The 27,981-nt window shown below is 40.9% G+C and overlaps 1 protein-coding gene across 2 annotated transcripts; it reads right to left on the reverse strand.

The window, feature by feature from the left end:
* Positions 1 to 1,912: 1,912 nt before the first annotated feature.
* On the reverse strand, positions 1,913 to 26,747 carry SLC39A6 (solute carrier family 39 member 6). Of its 2 annotated transcripts, none has more exons than XM_074987913.1 (10): positions 26,687 to 26,747; positions 23,895 to 24,620; positions 20,745 to 20,925; positions 20,296 to 20,465; positions 18,849 to 19,061; positions 17,812 to 17,878; positions 14,375 to 14,755; positions 10,566 to 10,646; positions 8,281 to 8,471; positions 1,913 to 6,678 (listed from the first exon to the last, which is right to left on the reverse strand). In XM_074987913.1, the coding sequence occupies exons 2-10, from the start codon at positions 24,609 to 24,611 to the stop codon at positions 6,526 to 6,528; spliced, it is 2,154 nt and encodes a 717-aa protein (XP_074844014.1). In that variant the 5' UTR covers positions 24,612 to 24,620; positions 26,687 to 26,747; the 3' UTR covers positions 1,913 to 6,525. The 2 variants fall into 2 exon arrangements, with proteins under 2 accessions (XP_074844014.1, XP_074844013.1); XM_074987912.1 differs by lacking the exon at positions 26,687 to 26,747 and adding an exon at positions 26,580 to 26,623.
* Positions 26,748 to 27,981: the final 1,234 nt, after the last annotated feature.

Raw genomic sequence — 27,981 nt, forward strand, 5'->3', positions numbered from 1 at the left:
GTGTATGAGAGACCAAGTGAAGAGGAAGAGAGCATGCATCAAGTCAAAAACTGGAGCAGCGTGAACATTAAAGGCACAGACAGCATCCCCAAGCCCATATTCCTTTTGGATAAGATTCAGGGTTGGGGTGTTAGGAGGACTTGATAAGAGAAAAGAACTGATGCAACAGCACCACATGGAAGAGCTAGAGGCAGTAAAATACGAAGAGATCATAGATGGCTGTAGCACCATGAAGCAGTTTTGCTACTGGGATGGAATCAAAGGGGAAAATTCCTCCTTACACCTAAAACACCTCAGGATTGTCTCTTGCAAGCCAAGTTTTGGTATAGGATAAGATTTCCCCCTAACACGGGAAAGATTTAATGACATTGCTGCTGACTTAAAAAAAAAAAAACAAAAAAAACCCCAAACACTCAAGAACATGCCTCAAAATGTTCAGTTAAAGAAATTCAAACAAGGTTATACCTCCCTAGTCTGGCACCCACAGGAGCTAAAGAAGGGCGTTTGCTGGACCAGGGGACGTCATGCCACTACAGGCTGGTCCTGCTTCAGCCGGCAGCAGCTCTACATCCCTGGACCAGCAGACCTCCTGTCCCCATGCCAGAGATCCTGCAGCTGCCTACCACCAATCCGGCTGAGCTCTCAGCCACTGGCAACCTTTGTGGCTGGGGCTCGCTGGTCCAGCAACATGTCATCCTGCCACACCATAGATGTTGCCAGACCAGAGAGTCCCAGAGCAGAAAGGATCAACCTGGAGACCAAGGGAGGGTCTCTTTCAGTGATTTTCACCACTGTAATATTAATGTGAAAGTGCAGAATTGCATCAGCCTCCAGTGATGGAATGCAGCAAGGGGGAAAATTGGAAGACAAAATTAAGGTTTTCCAAAGGATTTCTTTTATGTATAGAGTGCAAAAAACAGCCAATCAAAAGGCATTTTTGGGTATGCATATATTATGCAGAAAGGATTGAGTTGGTCAGGGGCACATCATCTGTTTTAGGATGGGAACTGTATAGTAATGTTAAATAAAATATGGAGATGAGCACAGGAAAAGCTCTTGCCAGAAGTATTTGAAAATCCCAGTACAACATGCTGGATTCGGAAGATTTAAACATGTAAAGACCCTATCTGTGGAGCTAGAGAGCATGCATCTCTCTCCTTTCCTCCCTTGGTAGAAAGAGGCAGTAGGGGGAGGTGATAAGCTTTTGCCCCATAGACCACAGAAGAGGCCAACAATTGGGGAGACTTTTCTTCGGAAGAAGTAGTAGTTCCAATGCAGAAGCCAGCCCTTTGACCCATGCTGAGCCCATGAGGCCTGGTCCTCATTTTTACACTCTATTACACTGAGACATCAATAATGATATATAATTACAGCATTGTTATAGCAGTGATGGTCCCAGGAAAGTCAGAGAGACAACGTGAGTGAGGTAATATCTTTTAGTGGACCTACAAGTATTACCTCACTCACCTTCTCTCTCTAATACTGACGTCTGGCTCTTTAAGGAATGAATTGAATTTTAGATCAGTGCTTATTGGGGGTGTCATAAAGCGTATAATGCATACAAAAGCCTAACCACCACCAATTAAAAGGAAAAGATTCTCATTAAATACATACATATCAGAGAGGTAGCTGTGTTAGTCTGTAGCTTCGAGAACAAGAAGAAGTCTTGTGGCATCTGATGAAGCGGGTCTTTGCCCATGGAAGCTTATGCTCCAAAGTATCTGTTGGTCTATAAGGTGCCACAAGACTTCTTGTTGTTCTCATTAAATACATATACAGTTAGCAAATACATAGACTTAGCATCAGTCCAAAATGGCTGTGGACAAGATACTGAAACCTCTCTGTATAAGTTTTGGTTCTTCATTTAAAACCCAGATTCTTCCCAGAAACACTAAATAGTTTCAAATTAAACCACGTTTTTAGCCACTTTATTACCTTCATTAACCTCTGAAAGCTGGCTAGCAGATCAAGGATAATGAGGTTCAGAATTTCCGTTTCAAGTACATTACAAATACTAGCTGCATGCACAGACAATTGTAACAAAGAATACTGATGTTCTGTTAAATGAAAATATTTGGACTAAACCAATTATCTCTGGTAACAAATTTGTATTCAGTCAGCATCACCACAATGACTTTTTCCATTATTCAGGTTTAAGGAGGAAATAGTAGGCATCCTTCAGTCTGCATATAGACTATGGATCGCGCCCTTTATAGTTTAAATTGAGGACTTAATTTACAGCGTCTACTGTGACTATGAAGACCCACACGAGAGTGACAGTCCTTGCTGCATCTCTTGCAGATGTGGTGGGTGTCTGGCAAGTCCTTATTGTGCTTTCTGTGCGCTCGCTTCTCCTCTGCTAGCTGTCTGATCCTCATCTCGCCCTTCTGAAGGCCCTTGCGTAACCCCTGCCTCCATCTGCCGCAGTCGTCTGCTAGTTCTTCCCAGTTGTCCAGCTTGATGTCTACCTCTCTGAGGGTCTCTCTTGCAGACATCTTTGTAGTGCAACTGGGGGCATCCGGGAGGTCTTTTGCCAGAGGCTAGCTCACCATACAGGATGTCTTTTGGAATCCTTCCATCATTCATCCTGTGGACGTGGCCAAGCCAGCGGAGCCGACGCTGCCTGAGGAGGGTGTGCATGGTTGGGAGTCCAGCTTGCTCAAGGACGGTGGTGTTGGTCACTCTGTCCTTCCATGATATTCCAAGGATGCGCCTGAGGCGGCGCAAGCGGAAGACGTTCAGCCTCTTTTCCTGGCGGGCATACAGGGTCCAAGTCTCGCTGCCGTAAAGGAGGGTGCTGAGGATGCAGGCTCTGTAGACTTGCCTTTTGGTGTGAGTGTACAGCTTGTTGTTATTCCACACTCTCTTGCCGAGTCTGGACAGAGTTGTGGCCGCTTTTCCGATCCTCCTATTTAGCTCAGTGTCCAACGACAGGGTGTCAGTGATGGTGGACCCGAGGTTTAAGGAGGACAGAATTTGTAACTGCCTTTACCAAACCTTTCTTCCTTCCACTACATACAAATCAGCATGTTCAGTAACGAGATCGGAAAGTACAGTTACTGTTCATCATGCAACTGTTTAGTAAGTAAGGTTTAAGTTTAAAAGCGTAAACCAGATGTGCTAAAAGGAACTGGAACATGCTGCTCAAATCAAAAGCCCTCAGCAATCTTTATCACCAAGGAGGGAAGGAAAACCATGGAGAAATACATAATGGGAGCCTGCAGAGGGCCAAAGCTAATATAGAGGATGTCTTCCTGCTCCAAATAGGTGGCCCTTTCCCACTACACACAAATCCATCACCAATGAGCAGCATAGACAAAGTAGACAGGGCAGGAGCAGCACTAAACAGTACGTACTATGGAATATTGACCATAGTGACATGGAGAGCAGATGCAAGTTCTCCAAGTCTCACAGAACAGCTAGAAAGGGAAAAAACAGCTACAGCTTTGTAATACAAGATGGAAAAAAGCTGATGAAAAAAATAGCGCCTTGTGTGGGGCTGATGTCCACAAATCACCCTTTCTGTGCACATACACTCCCACATTTCTACCCCCATTGTAAGAAGACTGCATGATTTCATAGCTTGGCTGAGCCAAAGTTTTTGAATTGCTTTATTCTTTCCAGATGCCTTTGCATATGGGTTTAAATGCTGAACTGTATAATTTAAGAAAGCTGCAGAGAGATTCTTAGTGCTATGTCATAGTTCAGAATATTTAAGATAAACATTTTGGGGCATCTTGTAGCAGTTTCATTTACAAATCTCCCAAACATTACCATTTTCAAAATTACAAGGGAGACACCCTGTTGATCTTGTCTTGTTGATGTCAGACACCAGTAGCAGCAGAAACAGCATTTTGCAGTTAAGTTCTATCCAGGCCCCACTGAAGCCAACGGGACCTTGCCACTAGCTTCAACAAAACCAGGATTTCACTCAGGCTGCGTCTACACTATGAGATACATTTGAATTTAACGCAGTTAGCCAGATATTACAAGACTGTCTTCACTGTAAATACCATTAGCTCAATTTAGGGAGCACTAGTATCAACATAGCATTGCCGAAACCAGGTGGGCATAGTGTCAAGTTCGAATCTAAAAGTTCGAACGAAAGCAAGGGTGGAAGCGCCATGTCTTTAAATCAAATTTATTAGCCTCGAGAGGTATCCTGTATGTACCCCACAATGTCCCACAGCGCTCTGCTCTGGCTCCTTTCATCTCTGCTGCTCTCCAGGGCTGTTTCTACATGCCACATTTGTGACCTTATGCTAATGAGGTCCTGGGAATTTACATACATGCCTTATTAGCATATTTCAGGCTGTTTAAAGTGGCATGTGTAGAAACAGCCCAGGTGCGCAGGAACTAGGTAACAGGAAGAGCATGAATTTCAATTTCGGACCAGGAAGCCTGTGGCTGTGGGCCATGTTTGTATGAGAGCCCGAGAAATGTCTCTTTCTCTTCTTTGCTATTAGTGCTGTGAAAGTACCTACCCATTACAAATAGCCCCAGCAGGGAGTTCCAGCAGGGAGTTCGCCGTTCTGTCTCTATTAGCTGACCACCTGGTATTTTCTTCTGCACTTCCTTGCACTAGCTGCTGCCCTGCCACTTGATGTAGCAGCTAGGCTGTTGGGGGAGTTGTGCTTGTGTGAGAGGCCAAGAAACTTCTTCTCAGCAATTTACATTTGTACAGGCTGCCAGGGGGACTGCTTCAACTGCCCCTCCCACTAAACCCCCTTCCGCCACAACAAGGACACTGGCTAGCTGTTGCTGGCGGGGGGGTCTCCCCCAAAGACTATGAATTGCAGGGCCTGGCTACCCCCGGGAGGGGGCGGGGGAACAGGTCACATGGCCCTTAAACCATGGGCCCTGTACTTTACCACCAAAAAAGATTTTCAGGGGCCACAGCAACTTGGGCATTTAACTTCCCATATACCATATACCAACCCATCCCACACTGGCCTTGAAATTTGGCAAGCCCCATATCCCACCCTATGTTGCCAATGTCTGTATAGTGAAGAGGGAAGGAAAAAAATCTTTTTTCCTAGTCTTTTCTATCCTCTTTCTTCTAACTTTCAACCCCTTCTCAGAGGGAAGAGCGGAGGGGAAGGCTAGTTAAGACGACAGACTGTACACAGAATCTGTATAATGAACGGGGAAGCCAAAAACCCTCCCCTCAGCAACTCTCTTTTTTCAAAATCTTTATCTAACTTTTTCTTCAAGCTTTGCATTGTCCCTGTATTATTTACAGGGCTCAGATGTACTGAAGGGAGCAGGGATAGTGGGTGGAGGGCCAGCTGAGAAGACACACACCTGCTCCTTTTTATAAAATCTTCGTAATTCAGTTACAGTTATAGTTTTAAAAAGCAATTCAGTTATAGAAGAAAGGAGCTTACTGTTAATTTGGCACTCTTTGCTGATGCCCTAGTTTTCCTTTCTTCTGCCTGGAAAAATGGAAGTTTGCTTTCTACAGGAGGGGAATGAGGGCAAGGCAAGGTAGGAAAATGTTGTCAAATGCCCACAACCATTTGCAGGACATTTTTGTCCCCCAGGCTGCACCAGCAAAAATACCCAGAAAGCTATGGAGATGACGGAACTGTGGGATAGGTTCCCACAATGCATTGAACAGTCGATGTTTGCCAATTGAGTGTGGCAGCAGTAAGTCAACTTTGTGAGGAGCACATGGGGAGGTGAGGATAGTCAAATTCAACTTTATAAAATCCAGCGTTACAAAATGGATATTAATAAATTCAAATTTATCTCGTATTGTAGACATACGTTCACCTTGTTTGGTTTAATATAGATGCAAATATTACGACAGTACATCTTAAGTCACTACATGAAACACATCACCAGCTAAAAAGAGCTGTCACTGTTTCTTATTCCCTTTGCCTCAGCTTGTAGTTCTGGTCATTTTTCTTGTACCTACATTACATATAGTTTCTTCCTGCTTCATTATGGCAGCAAGCTTTACTATGAAATTTCCATATTTGATGCAACTTGTATACACTCTGGATAAGGTAGGTGTCTGATTTGTACCCATTCATTACACTTCACTCTTCAAATATTTTGTTTTACAATACTAACTATATCATATGTTTCCTAATTTTTTTTGTATTTTTGCATTTTGTACTACAGTAAGAACACAGCCATTTCATTTGTTTATACCAGGAAGCACCATTTAGGTACAAGATGCTACAATATCACAAATATTACATGCAGTAAATGAATTCACAAAAAATAATTTAAAATAAAAAAGTAATAATCCTTTATGGATTTGGCACTTGTACCAAGTGTAACAGTGTAGCACTCTCAATAGTGCAGTTATCTATAGTACCTCTTACAATATTAAAGCAGTGTGTGTAAACAGTTCACACCATTCAGCTTTACTCCTGGACAAAAAAAAAAAAAATACATCAATAAAAAAATGCTTAGTCTATAAAGCCTAGGGCTCAATTACAGTAGCTAATGGGGAGGACAAAAAAGCAGAACCATGTATCTATACATCTTCAATTCAACATCAGGTAACCAAATTTATAGGTTTATGCTGAACACAATTTTATGTTCAAATACAGAGATAACTAACATAATACCAAAACCTAGTAAGATTCCAGCATTCTGTAACAGGAAATATCCCCAGCGGCTACATCCATGATCACTAGCATCATTGTGGAGCATTTCAGGCACCTAAATGATGATAATAAAAAATATATTAACATCTTCAAAACATCCTGATTTGTTTGGTCACCTTCACTCATGTGAAGTGACATCTCTGATTAATCCCACTGACATTACGACACAAGTGGTGTCGCTAAAGTGCTATTACTCCTGCAGAAGGACACAAGAATCTGCCTCCAAATAGCTCATCATAAATGGGAAAGTGGTGAGGTTGCACAGGTCCAATCAGCACCATCTATTTTCAGGAATTATACAAATGCTTTCTAACAATATTCTTGGTGCATAGTTGACTTATACAAATTAAAAGTAAGAATTTAATCTAATTTTAACAAACAGTATAGTTACAGAAACTGAAAACAATAGGTTTGCACATTATTTCGGCTCATTAGAAAGACTTCCAGTTTTGTAGTACCATATTGGTTTAATCAGAGAGGTGCTGAAGATTTTTTTGCAAGTCTGCAGCATGTCTCAGGATCATGCCAATAGTATAGAGCCAGCCCACTGCACTATTATTCAATACACCAGCCACAGCATCTTCATCACTAATAAACTGGTATTTAAAAGTAACTGAAACAAACAAACTGAAACAGGGGAATACCTAACTGAAAATGTATGTCTGCCTCGCCTCAATTTTTTTTTTCTTAAAAAAAAAAAAAAATAATATATCACAGCTACATGTACATTACAGAGATCTTTTGAAAGAAGCCCTTCCAGAAGATCTCTTCTGAAAGAACTTCTTTTGAAAGAGTGCGTCCATGCACAAAAAAGCAGATCAAAAGAGTGGTTTGCTCTTTTGAAAGAGAGCCTCCACACAGCCCCTGCTATTTCAAAAGAACGGGCCAGGGATTGAAAACAAATCAGACCCCAGGAGCACTGCTCTTTGAAAAATAAAAAGGGCCTGGGGAGCGTCTACACACATTTTCTTTCAAAAGAAGCTTTTGAAAAGGGGTGCTTCTTCCTGAAACAACAGTGGAAGAGCGCTTCTGAAAGGAGCGTTGCATTCTTTTGCTTTACTTTCAAAAGAACACTTTTTGTGTGTAGACACTCCATGGGATCTTTCAAAAGAGCTTCCTTCTGTCAAAAAATTTTCCAAAAGAACTTTCTAGTGGAGATGCGGCCCTAGTGTTTCTGCCTTAATATTTAACACATTATCCTTTGATGTTCCACCAACAGCTTCTATATAGAGCAAATCAAGAACCTGAACAATTTTACTCAAAGCAATAACATTCAGGTGTTTAAAAGATCCTTTACACTGTGGTTATGTGTATCCAGAGAAGAATTTTGCATTATCAAGCACAAAAAAAAATTCTAGCAATAATCCAGTTTGGCATAAAATTTCAAGTTATCTGAATAGGAACTTCCAACATATTACACAACACACAATAGGATACTTAATGTCTAATTAAATGTTTGTGTTCCATAATTGTTCTGAAGTAAACTTCAACACTAATTTAAGGGTGGAAGTCTGTAGGTTAAAAAATGCACAATACATGTGGTCAATATTTTCTTAGAAGAAAGAACCCCACTTCCTATTTCATGGCAAACCTATTTTTGGTATTCGTTTTGAATTTCACTTAGATAAACAGCAAGTAGTTCTAGTTATATACTTACCATATCAACAAGAGCCACATACATGAACAAGCCGGCAGTAAGTGCAAATATCCACATTGAAACATTGTCAGCATAGTGACCAATAAGAATTCCAGTTGCCATCCCCAGATATGCTAATGTAGCTGACAGAGCATTATAAAGAACAGCTTGCTTGACAGTCATGCCAGCTTTTAGAAGTACTGCAAAATCTCCTATGGGGGTGGGGGAAGAGGAGGAAAAAAATCCTTTTACATACTCATGTAAATACTGCATGTTACAGTAACATTTGTACCACTAAGAATGAATATACTGAACTACTTAAGAGCCCAATGTTTGTTTTCTTCCACAAAATAAGTTGTTTAAGGGAGATAAGTCACGTTCATAATTGCAATCTATAGCATGAAAATTTAGTCCTGTAGGAGATCACAATAAGGAGGGAGGGACAGCTCAGTGGTTTGAGCATTGGCCTCCTAAACCCAGGGTTGTGAGCTTAATCCTTGAGGAGGCCATTTAGGGACTGGGGCAAATAAGTGTCAGGGATGGTGCTTGGTCCTGCCAAGAGGGCAGGGGACTGGACTAGAGGACCTCCCAAAGTCCCTTCCAGTTCTAGGAGGGGGGTGTGTGTGTGTGCGTGTGCGTGAGATTAGTTTACTTTAGTAATAACGAAAACGCACAGTGTTGGCCTTATGTGATTTAATTATGTATATAATTTTTATCCGAAGAATCCTGCAGTATTCAACATCACTGAACACAAACTGGCTTTAATGGATTTTGAAAAAACTTGCTATGTGCTGCATTCTCATTATGGCTTTACCATTTACCCAGTGACTTTTCTAAACACTTTATACTGTTGCCCAGTCATTGCTTAAGGATTTCTTTACTTATTTCTATAGAAATGACCTTACGCTTTTCAGTTTCACTAGAATGATTAAGAACACTGCTAATTTCAAATAGATAAGAGACGGGAAATATCCTTATGACACTCCAAACTACTAGAAAGAAAATTGTTCTTTTTGTCATGTTTATCTATGGCACAAGTATATGCTTGCAAACCCATTTCTCTCTGGAAAACATGATTCCACCCCCACAAATCTCTATGTAACCATTTCACACCACAACCTGTAAAATCATATGTCTAGGCAAAATTATAGCCAAGACAGACTGGAGATTGCTTCTTAAAATCATTCACACAGAGACATTCCAAACAATGGGCAGCCTCTGTTAATGCAATAAACAAACACGATAAACCTCATTTTATTGAGAGAAAAAGAGATTAAATGTCCAATTCAATTACCAATGGCTCCTCCATGACAAATACCAGGTCCCAAACCTATTGCCTAGTATTACTTACACTGTTACGCAGAAGACAGGAACAGATTAATCTACTCTGACCAGAAAGACTCTAAACGTGGATTCCCAAACAATATCCCCAGGCTAGATTTTGGATAGGAGCATTTTTGCAAGATATGAACTAGAGCTAAATAATGGGAAAAACCCCAAATCAATATTTATTCAAACTTGAAAGTGAATTGTAATTTGGTATTTGTGACCTAAGCACCTTTCAGCAAATAATTGAGCACTTCCATTTTATCCTGTGCCCACACAAAAATCAAGTTAAGCAGATATTTGACTGAAACAAATTTCAAAGTGCCTACTCAGTTGAAAGATACACAATTTACACAAGTCACAAAATTAAGGAGCATATAACACAATGTAAATAGGCACAGGATGCCAATATGTGCAAAGCTGATCAACAAAAACTAAACTTCTGAGAGTTACGAATAAAATCCTAAATAGTAAATCCATTCATGAATTTTATAATCCTTTTCAAAAACAGAAAAAAGAAACTCACTGAATAAACTGGAAGTTTGCTCAGCTACCAGCTTATGCTATGTTTACACTGAGGATGTACACCTGTAGCTTCTCGCGCTGCTGCTATTTCAGACGCACTACTCCAGTTCTGCTATCCCCCTTGTCGTACGTGGGGTAATGGAACTTTCAAAATAGCCCCTTTTTCCCCCGAACTTCAGTGCTGTTTGGATGGCATCACATTCGGAATAAGGTATTTCAAAATAATTGGCACTATGCAAATTGCATAAATTTGGGGGGGGGGGGTGGAAATCACAGTGTAATCACAGCCTTAGTAAACAATTCTGATCTTTATTAGAAAATTTATTTTTCTTCTGAGACATCAGAAAAAAAAAAGTTTGCTATGCCATAAACCACTGATAAAATAAATCATTATCCCTTTATGCCTCCCCAACTTCTAGCAAGGCATCATTTACTAAAATATTGTGCTGTCTTACCTAATTCATGTGGTAATTCATGGCAAAATACAGCTACAGAAGTACTTAATCCACTAGATAAGCCTTCAGTAAAGGCCGCACCTGTAAGAAGACACAAAACCCAAAATGTTACAGTTTTAAGTAACCAAGCTTAGAGACGCTGCTGCATATGTTGGTATCAGGTTAGAGCAGAAAAGGCTCAACTCCCAAAACAGTGAAACTTCCATGCATGCATGCGACACATGCACGCACACACACATACACATACACTTTAAACCTAGAATAGATAATCATCATCATCATCATCAAGTCAACTTGGTATAACAAAATAATTTAACTTGGAAATTTCTGTTTCACGCCCATCTCCTGTAGAACTTTTTCTTAAAAAGCAAAAAGCTATCACTGGTCTTGAATAAAAAAAAAAAAAAAAAAGGCTGGTGGAGGAGGACTGGTGCTTTAATGCAACTTCACCCCACACTTCACTCAAGTAGCTGAAGATTAAAAGCATGATTTTTATTAGCCAATTTTATTTAGGACAAAATTTCGTAAAATAGATCTAGGACTGAAACAGAGTAAAGGGTTATTTTTGTGGTTGTGTCAATCCTGCTGGGTATCAAGAAATGTTTGAACTATCCCGATAAAACCTTCCAAATCGAAGGCTCAAACAAACATGTCTAAGAACTCAATTTTTTTGTGTTTTAGCTCAATGTTCCATGGCTCATCCACGCCTACTTTCAAGACACGGTTTATGAAAGAGAGCATTTTATCAGTTCTTGAAGGAGAAGTGTGGAATGTATTCAAAGCTCTATTTGCATATCTTTCATCAATGCCTGTACTATGGTTTAATAAAAGTCAAGTGGATGAAAGATAACACAAAAGCAATATTAACCCATAACTACGTTACATAAAATTTATGAATGTACACATGAATGAAACTGAAAGGCAGATATTGGTTTAAAATCTACTTAGGGCAGGGGTCTGAAACCAAAATGTCAAGAAGAGCCATTTTTTCATATTCATTTATGAAATCAATACTTCAAGAGCTGCAATGCACATGAATATGAGATGATCCTTAAGAAATAACATCAAACTGTACTTTTGTAACCCCTATTTTAAGAACAGCATACACACACGATTTGTACCAGTTAGAAAGTTGTTACCCCCATATCTCCCAACCTTACCCATCTCAGCCCCCAAATCTGCCCCCGTCCCCAAGCTTTACCACCTATTCCACCCCACATCCCCAGACTTAACCCATCAGCACCAATTCATTCACCATCCCCAGATTTAACACTCCTCAGCCACCCTGCCCCAACCTGCCCACTGAATCCACATCTGACTTGCCTACCCTCTGCTTTCCCCCAACACATGTTCTGGGTCCCCTCACCACCCTTCCGTCCTCTCACTCTGGGTACCCCCAAAACTTCTCAGGCCAGAAAGTGCCTGCCACTTTCACAGCCACTCTCCACCCAGTGGTGCCGGCGCTGACCTCAATGGATCCTGGGGCCAGGTGATGAGCTGGGCTGGGCTGCGAGGGAGCTGACCTTGCACCGCTGGACGCAGCTCCAAGCTCTGGTGGCTGATGCGGAGCAAGGAGGAGTTGGGGGGCACCATGCTGCCCAGGATGAGGCACTGGCCCAGCACAGAAGGAAACTGCACTTACAGGAGGCAGTCCCTGGCACCACCTCTTCCTCCTTACTGCAGCTGGATGGCTCCAGCAGGGGATGACTTGGCTCCCCCTCCCACTACTCACTTCCCCCACATGCAGCACTTGCAGCTACCTATGCTGCCCCCACTGAAAGAATGGAACTAAACTGAATGGGTTTTAATTTAGTTTCATTATTTCAGCCGGGGCAATACAGGAAGCCACAAGAGGAGTCAGCAGTGGCAGCACTCAGAGCTGCAAGTGGCTCATCGAAGATTAGGGATTTTAAAAGCTTCTGGCAAGGCTGATGAACAAAAGCTTGTCTCTCACCAACATAAGACCTCGGTTCAATAAAAGATATAACCTCACCTATATTGTCTTTCTAACAACCAACATGTTAAGATGGGAGAATGAGTTTACACACAGCAGTAATGGATGTTATTTTCTGCAACAGCAATAAAAACTAAGTGTTTCGAGACAGAGGGTTGCTGGTAGCAAGCCGCCTGTGGTCCAGATACACACCTTTTCCTGCCCGGGGTGATCATGTTTTCCCAATGGAAAACTGGAACAATGGAGGTCGTCACCTCCACGAGGCATTCTGATGGGAGATATGGGGTGTGGGAATGGCCAGTGGAAAAATAAAGTGGGACAAAAGAGGACACCCATCCCCTTTTCAGATTACAGTTGCATCTCTGTAGTCTGGCACTCTCAGGAACTGGGTGGTGCTGGACAAGGGATTTTGTCCCCTGCTGCTCTCTCGTCCTGGCTCTGGACTCACTCCCAGCCCAGCCACTTCTTCACCACTGCAAGGCCTTTGGCTTTCCAGCCCAGGCTGCTGATTCCAGGTCTGAGGTAAATACATTCAAAATCAACAAAGGATAAATACAACATACAGGCTGAACCTCTGAAATCTTGGATTCTCTGGTCCAGCAGCATCTGTGGTCTGGCAAAACCAGAAAGGACCTGGAGGGGAGGAGCCAGAAGTCTGGCAGAAGGGGCACCCTGATCTGGGCTGACAGCCAGCCAGGGAACACAGACCTTCTCTTGTCCAACAAACTCCATGGTTTGGGACCGCAGTCCCAAGGATGCCAACCAGAGAGGTCCAACCTGTACTCAATTTAGGAAGGAACAATCGGGTGTCTTAGTGTCAAGCTAAATACAAGTCAACACTAACACTGTTGCAAAAAACCAAACATCATTAGAAATGTATTAGCAGAAGTGATGCAAGTGAGATATGAAAGATATTTATTTTGCTCTACTGTGCACTGATTATGCCTCAATTGGAATATTGTATGTAGTGCTGGGCACCACATGTCCAGAAGGATGTGCACAAATTGGAGAGGATCCAGAGAAGAGCAACAAAAATTATTAAAAGATGTAGAAAACAAACTAGGAAGGAAGCTTGAAAGAAATGGGTTTGTTTAGACTGGAAAAGAGAAGACACAGGATAGATCCACACTACTGCAGAAGACTGACCCACTCAGGGGTGATCTTCTGGGTTTCATTTTGTGCATGTGCAAACGGTGCTTTCCAGGGTCAAAGTCAATCATGGAATGCCTCGCAAGCAGTAAGGAATAAGAAAGGTTGATGGGAGAAACACTCCCACTGACCTTCCTCTGTGTAGGCAGACATCCAAGATGACCACCGATAAGTTGATTTTAGCTATGCAAATGGCATAGCTAAAACTGCATAGCAGCAGTCGACTTCTATGTCTAGCATAGACAAAGCCTGAGGGGGGAAGATAACAACTTTTAAGTACCCAAATGGGTGTTACCAAGAGAAGGGATAAAAATTATTTCCCTTAACCTCTGATTTTCGGACAAGAAGCAATGGGCCTACATTGCAGTAAGGGAAGTTTTTCCTAAAGTCCAACCTAAACTTAACTGTCAGGGTTGTTAGGCACTGGAATAAAAATTAGCTAGGGACGTTGAGAAATCTCTGTCACTGGAGCTTTTACGTGCAGATTAGACAAACACCTGTTAGTAATCATCTAGATGGTGCCTGGTTCTGCCATGAGCCAGGGAACTGATTTTGATGACCAGTTCTATGATTCTGTAAGACCCATGCCGTATACTAACTAAATTTATTTTATCTGATATCCTCTCACTAGAAGTTAAGTAACAGCAGAGAAACAATTTTACTTTGTTATGATATGAGAAGGCAAAAAAATTGTACAAACACTTACCAATTGCTAAGCCATCACTGAAGTTGTGTAGTCCATCACCCATAATCACCATCCAAGCTAGAGTAGCTATCCCAGCATCCTGCAGCTCTTCACGTGAGTAGCGCTGACTGTGACTGTGTGGATGATGGTTCTGGGTATGGTGGTGATGCAGAATATGATGGTAGTCATGATGATGGTGACTCAGATGATCTGACTGTCCAAGAGTGTCATGTAAATGTGAATGACATTTGTTTCTACACCCTCTGGATACATATTCATGGTCAGCTTCTTCCTGATGGGAATGAGCTATCATGACTTCTTCTTCTTCTTCTTGTGCCACAGGCTGCTGAGAAATGAAGTGTGATGGATCTTGTGAGTCTGTCCCTAAGTAACCTTCAGGCCCTTGTAAATAAGAAAACAAGACCACATAAAGGTACATAAGACTATCACTTACAACACCATTATAATAAGAACAACAGAAATTCAAAATGGAGGGTGACACCCTCTTCAAGTGTGACTAAGTATGGCAAAACAAAAAGCAGTCAAGTAGCACTTCAAAGACTAGCAAAACAGTTTATTAGGTGAGCTTTTGTGGGACAGACCCACTTCTTCAGACCATAGCCAGACCAGAACAGACTCAATATTTAAGAAACAGAGAACCAAAAAAAGTAAGCAAGGAGGACAAATCAGAAAAAGATAATCAAGGTGAACAAATCAGAGAGTGGAGGGGTCCGGGGGGAAGGTCAGGAATTAGACTGAGCCAAGTAAATATTGAGTCTGTTCTGGTCTGGCTATGGTCTGAAGAAGTGGGTCTGTCCCACGAAAGCTCACCTAATAAACTATTTTGCTAGTCTTTGAAGTGCTACTTGACTGCTTTTTGTTTTGATAGTGTATAGACTAGCACGGCTTCCTCTCTGTTACTATTAAGTATGGCAACCTTTTGAACAGCTTTCCACAATATTTTCCTTTTAATTAACTGGAAATTTCCCTAAGCTTACCATGAAATTGTACAGAAAATTGTACAAAATTATAGAAAAAAACTAACTTCTAATTTGTCTCTGAAGACTCCTTTTCCAAAAAAAGGAATTCACAAAAGTTTTTCAGCTGATAATATATATTATTTTTACAGAAATAGATTATACCATATTACATATTAAATAATTTGCTAGATTTTTAACTGTATTCTAAAATGGCAATGTGTACAGTTCTTACTTTTTAACTTGCACAATTTGTTTTGAAAAAAATATCTGAAATCACATTGTGTGTACTTTTTGTGAATTTCAGGCTGAATTATAAACGACAAAAAGCAAGTTATATTATAAGGATCAATTCTGGCACTTTTTTGTGATGATACAGATATAATTAATCGCTACATGCAAATCTGTAAGACTAAATTTCAAAAAATAGTCAGACATACGCACAGAAAAAGTACATTATACAGAGACACAACAAGTTGTACTCAACATTTAATGTCAAGTTAGGTGAGGTAAATTAAGAATTTGCTCTAAGTGGTAATTGTAGAAGTTGTTAAATTCTTCACCTGCACTGTCTGACTCCGAAAAAAGTGCACACATTCTTTCAGTCTCCCGGCCCCCCGCCCCCCCCAAAAAAAGTAAATTTTCAATATAATTCTGAAATGAAAGCTACATGAACCTTAGCACAAATGGGAACAAGTTTCTTAAAAATATGATCCATATAGCCAAACAAACTATAAATGGAGAGAAGTAAAACTGAATTTGTTTGCAATAGCTATGCAGATAAATCTCAGATACAGAAAAGTTCTGTTTCAGGCTATAGGATCATGCAAGGCATGCAACACTGAGCCAACATATGAACTATTATGTTTCCTCAGGCGCGTTTAGGGGACTGACTAATAAAATAGAAAATATTAGTATTCTGGTCAGTGTTAGCTGGCTGAGATCTTTAAGAAAAGAAGAGACAGAAAATTAAAGAATAAAATGTAATCAAAAAGCCAAAGAATGTATAATGCCAGAAACACTGTCTTCTGTTAGTTACAGATAAGAAATGCTGTCTCCAGATAATGTGATTGCAGGAGATATACCCACGTGATTTGAGATGTCTTCACACTTAAAGTTCCATTTCAAAACTATGACTATTTTGGTACTGTTTACTTGGTAGAACAGTTCATGCATTTTGACTCCAAGAAATATTTATGAGATAGTGTTTTACCTACTAAAGATCCTGAAAAATGAATTAAAGCAGTAAAGTGAAATTAACTCACCTAAACCCAAAAACAGGAACAGAAATAAACCCCAAACCTCATTTTTTCAGGATTTTTTTTTTTGGTTGACTATATGGCTCAGCCTTGCAATAAAATCAAGAGGAGGGTGTTGAGTCCACAACAGAAATAACAGAGGCATATAAGGGCATATCTAAAAATCTCTAATGAGGTCAAAGCATAGGGGCACAGGTCAATATCATCTATGCTTTCAATCCACTGCCTCAGTGGGCTTTCACCAAGGATGTACATATTCGTTCACAAACGGAACACTGCTGTACTTGGATAAATCTGACAGGAATTCTCCCTTCAGCAAATATCACATTAAAATGCAAGACATTTTGTAATACTTTCACCTCAGAATTGCTTTAATCTCACTCTTGCTGAATCTAAAATTAGTGTGTATGACCAAAATGCTTAAGACCCAGAATGAAATTCCTCAATCTTAATTGCATTCACACACAAATGCACACACCCACACATCCTGTTTATTCCTACCTTACAATCCAAGGGTTTAATCATAGTGGACATTTCAGTAGCTGAGCACACACAGTACTGAAAAGCAGCCTACAAAAAAATCAAAAATCTCAATGTTTTACTGTAAACTTGTACCAGAAGATCTGGACATTTGGTGGCACTCTTGTTCCATGAAATTTTAAGGTGTTTTTGTTAATGGTCTGATTTTGAGAAACAGTGAATACCTGCAGCTTTTCTAGCCCTAATTAACTTAATCTAGAATCGTGGGTGCTCAGCCCTTCTGAAAATCAGGTCCCCAGACATTTGGATTACATAAGCATGACTGATACGAAAATATAAGCAATTTGACATTTGGACTCTTAAAATTCCTGCTGCTATCGCTTGCAGTTACTATTAGGCAGTCTAGAAACTGGTAGATACATAAGCATCCTAAACTTCTGCAGAGGGTTTAAGCAGAACAGTTTTGATTTCCAGTACTCAATCCTGGGTCACAAGAATAGAAGCTAAAAAATTCAAAATATGGACTATTTCAGACTCCTATCAACACTAAAAAGGTTAAATATCAACTTACTTAAGGTCAATCCACACACCAAGATTGTGTTTTGCAAAAAGTTTAATTAACCTAGTTATATAATGATCCAGCCAACAGTCAGTGAAAGGATCAATGAGCCTTCATCAGCATAGAAAAAATTCTTTATCCTTTCAATTGATAAAGTTGTGTATTACTATTATTGAGACTTACGATAATCTGCATCTAGTTTTTCTTCATTTGCTGAAAACTTCTTACTTTCTGCATCTTCGGTTTTTTTCTAACTCCAAAAGAAAACACCGAAGTTATAAATATTTTACTTATTTTTCAGGCTATACACAAGCAACACAAGTGTTTTTATAAAATTATGCAACATGAAAATCAAGAGTGCAGCATGGAAATACTCAAAGAACGCATAAACAGGAAGAATACAACAAGTTCAGCAGAAGCAGAGTAAAAAAACAGCAAAGAATTAGCTAGGGTACAGAGTAAATATTTCAGAATAAGCAGGCACAATTATTTATGCAGAATAACACACTAACTACAGTTTCACTTTATTTTATAGTTTCACTTTCTACTGTAAAGCATAACAAAATGCCAATTTATTTTATTGTAGTGTTTAAAACACACTCAAAATTTTAAATAAATGTCTCATTAAGTCATGACGAAAACCATGAATCTGCTCCGCCTGGGAACGATTTGCCCAGAATGATCTTGCTAAGAGCTAACTGGTGAAGATTTAGTTATGGAGACTGATCCTGCCACCCTGATAATATGCCTCACCCATATTTACACAATGTTGCTTGCCGTTGTGGGCACCATTTTGTGAAATATCAATATTTATAACAACACCAATGATGTAAGTGTAAGGATTAACCTAACCATCCCAGTTTGGGATTTTGGGGGGCAGAAGAAGGAAAATGGTAGGGGGTTGATGGCACTTACTAATAGTGCCAGTCTTTCACTATAACTTCAGAGAAAACCCTTAAGAGATGCAGACTCTGAAATCTGCTTGTGAAAGGAAACAGTTAATTCTCTCAGGAATATAAACACATCACTCTGAAAGAACAAAGATAGTATCGATAAAGGTATGCTACTGTAGACTGATAAGCAAACACTGAGTTGCGAGAACGTTTCTCATTAGCTTTGAAATCTAATCAACAAGCAGCTCTCTACAAAGACATAATTTTAATATCCACAGACACCAATATTACATAGTTAAATGAAGCTTCAAAATGTAATTTCCCTACCTTCTTCTTCTTGTCTTTAAACTGCTTAATTAAAGTGATCAAATGCTCAGCTAGAAACATGAAATACAGGCCTCCAAGGGCTGTCAGGCCCTTCCATGTGGAATCCAAATAAGCAGTTTCTTCTACACTTCGAAAGACAGGATGCTTGAATGGGGCACCTTTATTCTGTTCAAGTGATGGTTTCTCGTGGTGATGGTGATGATTTCCATGAGACTATGGGGGATTCAAAAGAAAACATTCAAGTTCCACTAAATTCAGAATAAATTTCAGCACAATAGAAGGAAAAAAAATGTGCTGTGACTCATTTATATGGACTCCAGAGACAAATCTTAATACTTGCTTAGGGCATATCTATGCGGCAAAGTGCCTACACAAACGCAACTGCTATTTTGAAATAATTTCAAAATAGCAGTTGGCTTATTTCAAAATTGGTAAACCTCATTCTGTGAAGAATAGTGCCTATTTTGAAATAGCTACTTTGAAATAGGTGCTGTTAAGATAGGGAATGGAGCCTATTTTGAAAATAAGCCATACTGCATCCAATGGCTCCATTTTGAAATAGGATCTACATGTGTAGACACTGTATTTCGAAACAGCTAAGTCCTATATTGAAATTCATTTGGGCCGCATCGGGGCATGCTAATGAGCAGCCCGGAAGATGCTAATGAGCCACAGATGTAAGTTTCCCATACCTCATTAACATATGGCCATGTGATTTGCAGTCCGGAAGAAGCTCTTCTAGACTCCAAAATAGCCGTGTAAACATGCAGCCAGTGGGGATACCCCGAAGGAAAACCTCCTTGAGGAAAACAGGACTTCTGGAAGGAGGGCTTCCTTTCGAAGGATCCCTGCAGTCTGCACACCTACACAGCTATTTTGGAGTCTGGAAGAGCTTCTTCCAGGTTCTAAATCACATGGCCATATGCTAATGAGGTATGGGAAATTTACATCTGTGCCTTAATAGCATCTTTCTGGGCTGCTCGTTACCATGCCCATTCTACAGGAAGGGGCATGTGTAGCAGCATTATTTTGAAATAAGATATTCCAGGTTAACTCTTCCAGAACAGCTTATTTTGGAATATAGCTGCTGTGTAGGAAAGAAAAGGTCTGTCACCCAGGGCCTGTGAGAGTGCAGCATCATGTCCCAGTATAGCTTGTAGATTGTCGATAGCGTGCTGGAAGTGTTTGAGTTTGGGGTATAGGTGATGACAAGCAGTGTTCAAATGGCAACTACAGCTTTCATATAAATTACTTGAAGATGGAGCATCTTTTCTTTTGCATTATTACAAGTATTCATTAATGTCAAACTAGTAGTTTGTTAGGCAGCCAAACCTACTGTTGGTAGGCTTCCTAAACCACTTAACATTGATAATAAAGTAACAAAGCCATATTTCGCTAATATTTTCAAGTTAAGATGAATTACTTAATATGAGGAAAATATACTTACATGTGGAAGAAGATGTAAAAAAGCATCTCCACTCAGTGTCCCAACAGCCAGTGACACAAGGAAACTTAGAAGAAACTTGAAAAATACACGATTCATCAAAGGTATCAATATAACACCCAACAGAGACAGAAAACTGATGATGGAGATTGAGATCAAACCACCAATCCAAGCTGGTAAGAGAAATAAAAAAAATACATGAGATGATGCTTGTTGAATATTCCTTTCTTTAACACACTGACTTAATGTTGATAATTAAGGAAATCACCCATGACAAGGCAAAAAAGTTCTTTCCATGTCTAGAAAGAACTCTTTGTACAAGCACATGGGAGAATCAAGTAGCAAAGAAAAAAAAGAGTTTAGAATCTAAATATTATATTAACTATTAAAAAGTAGTTTTGAGTGATTGTTGACAAGATTCATTCTAAAAATTTTAAAAAATTAGAGCCTACCTATTTGCAAAGAGGAGCTTTTTGGGGGGCTTTCAGCCTTTTCACTAGCTGCATGGATTATGCAGTATTTGCCATCAATCTGGTTAATAATTGCTGGACAGAGATAGCTGAATTCTGCTGCAGTCAACAATACTTGTGTGCTTATTCCATGAGACAGCATCAGTTGAGAAACATTGAAGCACTGAAAAAAGAAAGAACGTGTTTTAAGATTAGTAAGCACATTACTATCACGTGCAAGAGACCAACTGAAAATTCAGTAGCACCTCAATAATGTAGACAAACCAATTTGAGTTAAGGTTGGTAACAAGCTTATTTGAAATCAGTAAAACTTCACACCCTTTGTTGCTTAAGTTCAAATTTGTGTGCACAGTAGAAGGAAGCAGCTTCTATTCCAGGGGTCAACACCCCCCTCTGGCAAGAGTGCCAAGAGTGGTACGCAAGCCAATTTTCACTGGCACGCAAGTCAGGAGCTCAGCCCCAGCCCCTCATCCCATATGCAACTTGAAGCTTGCAGAAACCCATGCTGCCTGTAAACAAAAGATGAGCTAATGCTACCAACTGCTACCTAAATGGTAAAGTTCTGCATCTTAATTTACTTATTAATGAAACTACTGTAAGTAGGACTATTAGTAACTTTAAATGGTATCACCAGCACTCAGACTGTACACTGAAGTCCAAAGGTCATATTTCAGCAAGCCACATAAACACTGGTGACACCTATTCTATTCACTATATTCTAACCTCAAATAAAAGTGCCATTACTGAAGATTTTGAAATCCAGTCTTCCTCAAGGTTCAACTCTTTCATTTGTCTACAGTACATACTGCACACAGCCCGAAGGGATTATTTCTAAACTTAGTTGGACAATGCACAGCAGCACAATTCTTGCTCCATGGGCCCTGTAACCTGAGCCTCTGGACTGGAGGGGTTATCAGACAACATTGCCAGCTGGATGCAAGAACTGTCTGTTAACTGAGGAAAGACCTCTTATGCTGGGGGAAGAACTCATTCTTATGAGAGGCTCGCAGTACATTTTTTTCAGCCATGGTGTTGCTATCAAAAGACATGTTCTGAACACTTTTTTTCCTGCAATTACTTTTGTAATGCACTACTTGCAGTCTTTAAAAATCTAGTAATTCCTATTTAGTAGGGTTGCCAGCCTTGTTTCAACTCTACTTGTGAAGAATACGATATGACTGAACAGTAAATTCAGAACTTGTGATTATGTGTACATGCACCCTGAATTTTTCAGCTTAGCTGCCTTAAGTGGGGTAAAGAGATTTCGAAGAAGCACTGCTGATTTTAAAGCTCTTAATGGTGGCAGGTTAAGGCTGTAGGAAAAGGTCTCTGTACAGTGGGTCGTATATAGCGACACAAGCCAGTAGTTCCAGGAGCATCCCTTTCCCCTTTTAAGAAAACGAGAAAAAATATTTTTCTTTCATTTCAAGTTTCTCTATGGAACCTCTCCAACTTCCTGAGAAAAAGAGTAGGATTGGGCACTCACTTAAAAGAAGTATTTTGTTTACAATTTGATTTTAATAATCTGGCCACCAGTTCCAGTGGAAGGTAAATGGTTAATATTTACATACCACTTTAACAAAAGTAAGTTACCTCAGAATTAGTTGGACTGCTAATCAAAAATGAAAGATTTGGTTTTGGGGGAAAATCCTTACACTTTATGTTAAATGTCACTAAACGACAGCTATCTTGTCCTTACTAAGGGCAAGTTTACACTACAGTGCTATGTCAGCACAGCTGTAATGATGCAGACAAACTATGCTCATGAAGGAACACTCTCCAACTGGCATCACTGTTTCACCTCAGCAAGAAGCAGAAGTTATGTCAGTGGGGGAGACAGTGCCAGTGTGGAGAGCATGAAACTATGTATCACTCAGAGACTGGGAGGAACCCAGGAAGAAAGCTTTTTCACACTGCTGAGCAACCACATACTTAGATTAATTTAGGTACTGCTTAAGTAGTGCAGACCTACCCCAAGAAGGAAGGGAAGTTGGGCTAAGAAGAAACTTAGTCTGCATTGAAATGGATGCAAAAAGCATTAGACAGTGAAGTTTGTTTTTTTTTTTTAATTCATTACATTTCATATTTCCAGCTAATTTTATTTTATTGTCAAAATAGCTTCAATAATTTCAGTGACTGTATGTCCCTTTCATGTTTCAAGCCTCACAGACTTTATCATCCACCCAGATCATCTGCTTGTCCTGAACTCAGGTCCATCCCACCTAAACTTCACCTTCTCAAAACCATGCTCCAACTAGAAAACACAGAGTAGCACAAGAAATGAAATGAGGTGGATCATTTTTAAGGGACAGTGCTGCAAGTATCTAAGACAGCTCTAATGACAGAAATAAAGAATGCTTAGACAGCAGTTTTCATGAGAGAATAGGATTTTTTTTTTTTATAAAGGTGTTTATTTTCCACCATTTTAAAATGCCGGAAAGTAAGGTAAGTGAGACTTATTTGCCTAATCAAAGAGCAGTATGCCACATGGAGAGTGGAGAGAAGAATTTAGGAATCCTAGCTTTAAGACACCCATACCAGATTATATTTACCTAAAGATGATTAATAAACATACATAATGAAGCTTCCATAAAATCCATATTTAAGTTCCAAGGCCTCTCATTGATTTCTAAGCAGAATGAATTCCTCTCTTTCCTAGTCTTTTACTTCCAGCAGAAAAATGTAAGCCTACCTAGAATAAGTTCAGCAATATGCACGGTTATAGAAACTTTAACCTTTCAAAGAGTATTAAGTATTGGTTTTTAAATTTGTATTCATCTATCATTTTCTACATTGTAAGAAAACTTGTGCTAGTATAATAAGCATCAAAATCTTTCAGATACTTTTGTAAGAAGTTAGCTAGTCTGAAAACATTCCCCTAAAAAGAAAAAACGAAGAAAAAAAAAAATCAAAAATTTACAACCAAGTGTACAAACCAGAATGCACAACTATCCTTGTGTACCCAGGCACAACATGGATAATAATGCAACATTCCCAAAGTATTGCATAGCGAAATTGTGTGCACGTGTATTTCTCACACACATAAATACACAATTACTTGAGCATCAAAATTTGCAAACATACTTCTAAGAGGCATGTGTCCCCAAGATGAGTACAGAAGACTAATCTCACCTCTTGTGTATTTTGATTCTTAAATTTAGAATACATGTAACTTCTTCTTTCGGATTCCCTTAGGGTAAAAAGTGATTCATTAGCTTTTCCATTAACAGATAAACTCACACTGCTGCTTTCTGTAACATTCATGGCATTGGGACTTGTTAGATTTATACGAGCAACAGGCTTCAGTTCTTCAATTTCTGAATTCTGTAATACAGGATTGCTAGCTGTACTAGCTGCGTTGATAGATGCAGTAATTTCTGTAACAGTGTTTTTGTTGCTCATGAAGTTCTGCTTGTGCTCAGCATTTTCTCCTCTTTGAAATTCCTTTGCTTGACCATTGCTAGGATCCTTATTTACACCACCAGAGTCATTATTTGGGCAATCTGTTCTCTCAAAGATTTTGCTTAGCGTAACGTGGTTATGATGAAGATGGTGATCATGACTGTGGCCAAGAGTGATCCTTTTCACTTTACCTATTCCTAAATTCTGCAGCAATTTTCTAAATCCTTCAGCAGTCAAAGTATTGTTCTCTCCATAACGATGGAAAAGTTCTTGAAGGTGATGCTTCTGTGTAAGTGCTGCCAAATCAGTGTTGACACCAATTGACTTATCTGGAATGAATTTCCCAGAGGTCTGTGCAATGGTAGACAGCTCTACTTCATGACGGTGACTTTCACAGAATGATATGGAAAATGACAAAAGAAAGGCCATCAGCAGTTCATTCTCCATTGCAGCTTCCTGTAAAAAAAAAAAAAAAAAAAATGAATGACAAGAGAAAAATTAAAAGACAGCACACATGGACTGTAGTGCAATGCAGTGGTTAATTTAGTTGAGCGAAATTATTACCAGAAAAGGTGCCATGAGAAGAGTAATATTTTTAATTTCCAAGTCTAACTTTTGCTTAGGTACAATCACGAGTTAAAACACAGCTTATATTGGTTTAGCTTGTTGGTAATTTTACAAGAGGTAAGCTAAGGCAGCATAAACCAGGGAGTACCATCATACAACACCCTAATAAACAAAACTGTTAGTCCTTAAGGTGCTCCAGGATTTGCTTCTTTTCTGCAAAGCTACAGACTAACACGGCTACCATGTGAGACATGCAAGTGGTTTAACAACAGTTTAAAGTTAAATTAATGCAACATGTTTTTAGACAAGTTCTGTAGCATAGTGTTGACCAAGCTCAGCACTGCAGTAGGGAGGGGAAGACTGTAGTGTTGAAGATCGAGTAATGTAAAACCAAAATCCTAAACTCACCATTAAGACATCATGACATGCCTAGTAAAAGTTAGTGTGAATTAATTTTCCACATAAACTAAGACTTGTTTCTACATTCTACTTGTAATTTCATTTTGACATTATAAATTTCCATTTTTCCCATAAATGGTTGTTTAGTGTTTCTGTGAGCTATGCCACATTTCACTCCAAAGTTGAAGACAGATACATTTGTACCCAGTTTCTTTGTAATTTTAAGTTTGAAAGTGTCTGTGGTCCTTTGACCAAGAAATTGACAGAAACATTTTGTTCTATGCAAAATAGTGTTTTTTCAGTGTCAAAATGCAGTATTTATATGCTGCCTAACATTTTAAATTGCAGCAAGGCCTATAAACATTTTGAAACCTGCTATTACAAATAATTACATGTAAATGTAGTCACTTCTGTGTTAATTCCCATTGTCTTTAATGGAATACCATAAGGCAGGAACTACAGATTCAAGCTCTGAAACTCCCTTTCTGCAAACACTTAAGCTTCTACGTAATTTTACACATCATAAGACTATTAAGGCACATTATTTGAAGTCTGTGCATAAGCATGTGCATTGTCAGTTTAAAAAGCTGACAAAGTATTGTGAAGTATACACTTTGCATTGTGGAGAAGTTGTCCCCATGTGTTCCATGAATACTGAGCCCAAAACACTCAGCTGACTTTCCCACTGAACATGCACAGTAGCTCTCCAATGCCCCCAGGGCCAATCCTCTACTGCATCTGGCCAATTCCTAATACTAAACACAGAGGTACCACGGTTAGTCAGTATCTTCACAAAACAAACCAGCAGCAGTCCTGTAGCACTTTAAAGACTAACAGACTAATTTATTAGGTGATGAGCTTGCGTGGCACAGACCCACTTCTTCAGACCCGATCTTCAGATCTTCATTAAAGAATACAGAATTCAGACCTTCATCGCCTAATAAATTAGTCTGTTAGTCTTTAAAGCGTCACAGGACTGCCGGTTTGTTTTGGGATATTAAACAAACCGCGAAGAGATGAAACCTGCCCAGAAGGGAGATGCGCGATTTAGACCAGACACAAAACCGCAGCCATGACAAAGAGCAGCGCCGAGATTTGGGGCCCATCACTCTAAGGCAGACCCGGCCCGGGGCGGCTCGGAAAAATCGGTACAGCTGGAATGTGAAGGGCCGAGACCCCCAAACGGCGCCAGGCGCTGCAATCCCCGGGGCACTGCCCCAAATAGGAGAGCGGCCCCCGCCTCCCGGAGGCCCCGCGCGTCTGGCCGAGGGCGGGGGGTTCGCCTACTCGCGGCGCCGCTCACACATCGCCCGCGGGCGGGGGGTGGCTCTGGCCGGCCACCGCGGCAGCCAGACAAACCCGGCACTGGCGCGCTCCGGCCCACGTGGCCTCCCCGGGGAGTCGCGTTCCCGCAGGCCCGGCCCCGCCGCTTCGGCGGTGACAATTTACCTCCTTCTGCGGCGGCCGGTCCCAGCGAGGGCCCAACGACCCGGTTCCTCAGCGCGTCCTCCCCCCCCCCCCCTGCTTTTTCCCCTTCCGTTTGCGTCCACACTCACAGCGAGACCGGCAGGGTCAGGTGGGGGAAGCGGGAGGCTCCGCAGCCAATCAGGATGTAGTACAATGTCACGGGTTGATGCCGAGCCAATTGGCAGAGGAGCCGCGAGGTCGGCCCCCTAGCGGTGAAGCGGGGGTTGAGTGGCCAGTCGCTCCCGCGGCGCGGGGCTCGGCTGCTCGCGCGTTTCCCTGGGCAACCGGGGGTGGCGCTGGGGCCCCGGCGGAAGAGCCCTGAGGAGGAAGCGGTGCTGTGGCGAGAGTGGCGGCTGCCTGGCTGCGCTCGGCCGGGCGCGGCACCGGCGTTATAAGGCGCCCGGCGCAGGGGAGTGGCTGGCGCCTGCTGGTCTCCGGCTCTCGGGAGCCAGAGGACCGGAGGGGGGAAGCCCAGCTGCGCCCCGCCTCAGCAGCCCGCCCTGCGCTCCCCGGGGCGGTGGGGGGGGTGCTCTGCGCGTGGACTGGAGCCAGGGAGTTACGGCTCCCCTGGCGCTCAGGGCCCAGTCCCGAAGTGGGGTCCCAGGCAGCTGCCTAGTGTGCTCCGAGCTCAGCCCGGGCTTTCCTCCAGCAGAACGGACCCTACAACCCCGCAAAGCCTGACCTCAGTAGTTTGGTGTCTGCAGGGCTTGTGTGGGGCATCTCAAGGGGGCTTGGAAGAGCACCGCCCCTTCTGCTCCAAATCAGAGTTATGGCTTTTAAATGTGGTTGGAGTTTATGTTCTGGAAGTCACTAGACTAAATGTTAGCTAATTGTAACTCTCAAACAGCTGCATCCATTATGTTTCCTTCAGTTGTCTGCTGAGGAGAGGTTCTGTTTAGTGTTTTGGGGGTGGCAGGGTGAGGAGAGTATTATTTAAAACCCCCCATTTTAAACAATGGCTTATAGAAATTTTTACAGGTCAGGGCATCTGCATCTGTATTCTCTTTCTGGTCCTTCAGGGGCAACCAGTTTAGGCATCTGGATGCAAAGGCATCCTGTTGCTGATGCATCTCTCCCTCTCTTTCTTAGTAACAGAGAGATAGCTGTGCTCATCTATGTACTATCAAAACAAAAAAGCAGTTCAGTAGCTCTTTAAAGACTAACATAATAATTTATTAGGTGATGAACTTCTGTGGGACAGACCCTCTTCTTCAGATCATAGCCATACCAGAACAGACTCAATATTTTAAGGCACAGAGAACCAAAAATAGTAATCAGTTTCACAAATCAGAAAAGTTTTATCAAGGTGAACAAACCAGAGAGTAGACAGGAGGAAGAGTCAAGAATTAGATAAAGCCAAGTATACAAAAAAGCCCCTATAATG

The sequence above is a fragment of the Carettochelys insculpta genome, chromosome 2 (genome assembly GCF_033958435.1).
Source record: "Carettochelys insculpta isolate YL-2023 chromosome 2, ASM3395843v1, whole genome shotgun sequence".
Taxonomy (NCBI): domain Eukaryota; kingdom Metazoa; phylum Chordata; order Testudines; family Carettochelyidae; genus Carettochelys; species Carettochelys insculpta.

Excerpts from the sequence above, each read along its gene's own strand:
- SLC39A6 (XM_074987913.1), bottom strand. The coding sequence starts at position 24,611 with ATGGAGAATGAACTGCTGATGGCCTTTCTTTTGTCATTTTCCATATCA. Across the intron at positions 20,466-20,744 it reads AAGCTCCTCTTTGCAAATAG|CTTGGATTGGTGGTTTGATC; the intron begins GTAGGCTCTAAT and ends TTCTCTTACCAG. Across the intron at positions 17,879-18,848 it reads TTAAAGACAAGAAGAAGAAG|AAAAAAACCGAAGATGCAGA; the intron begins GTAGGGAAATTA and ends TTTTGGAGTTAG.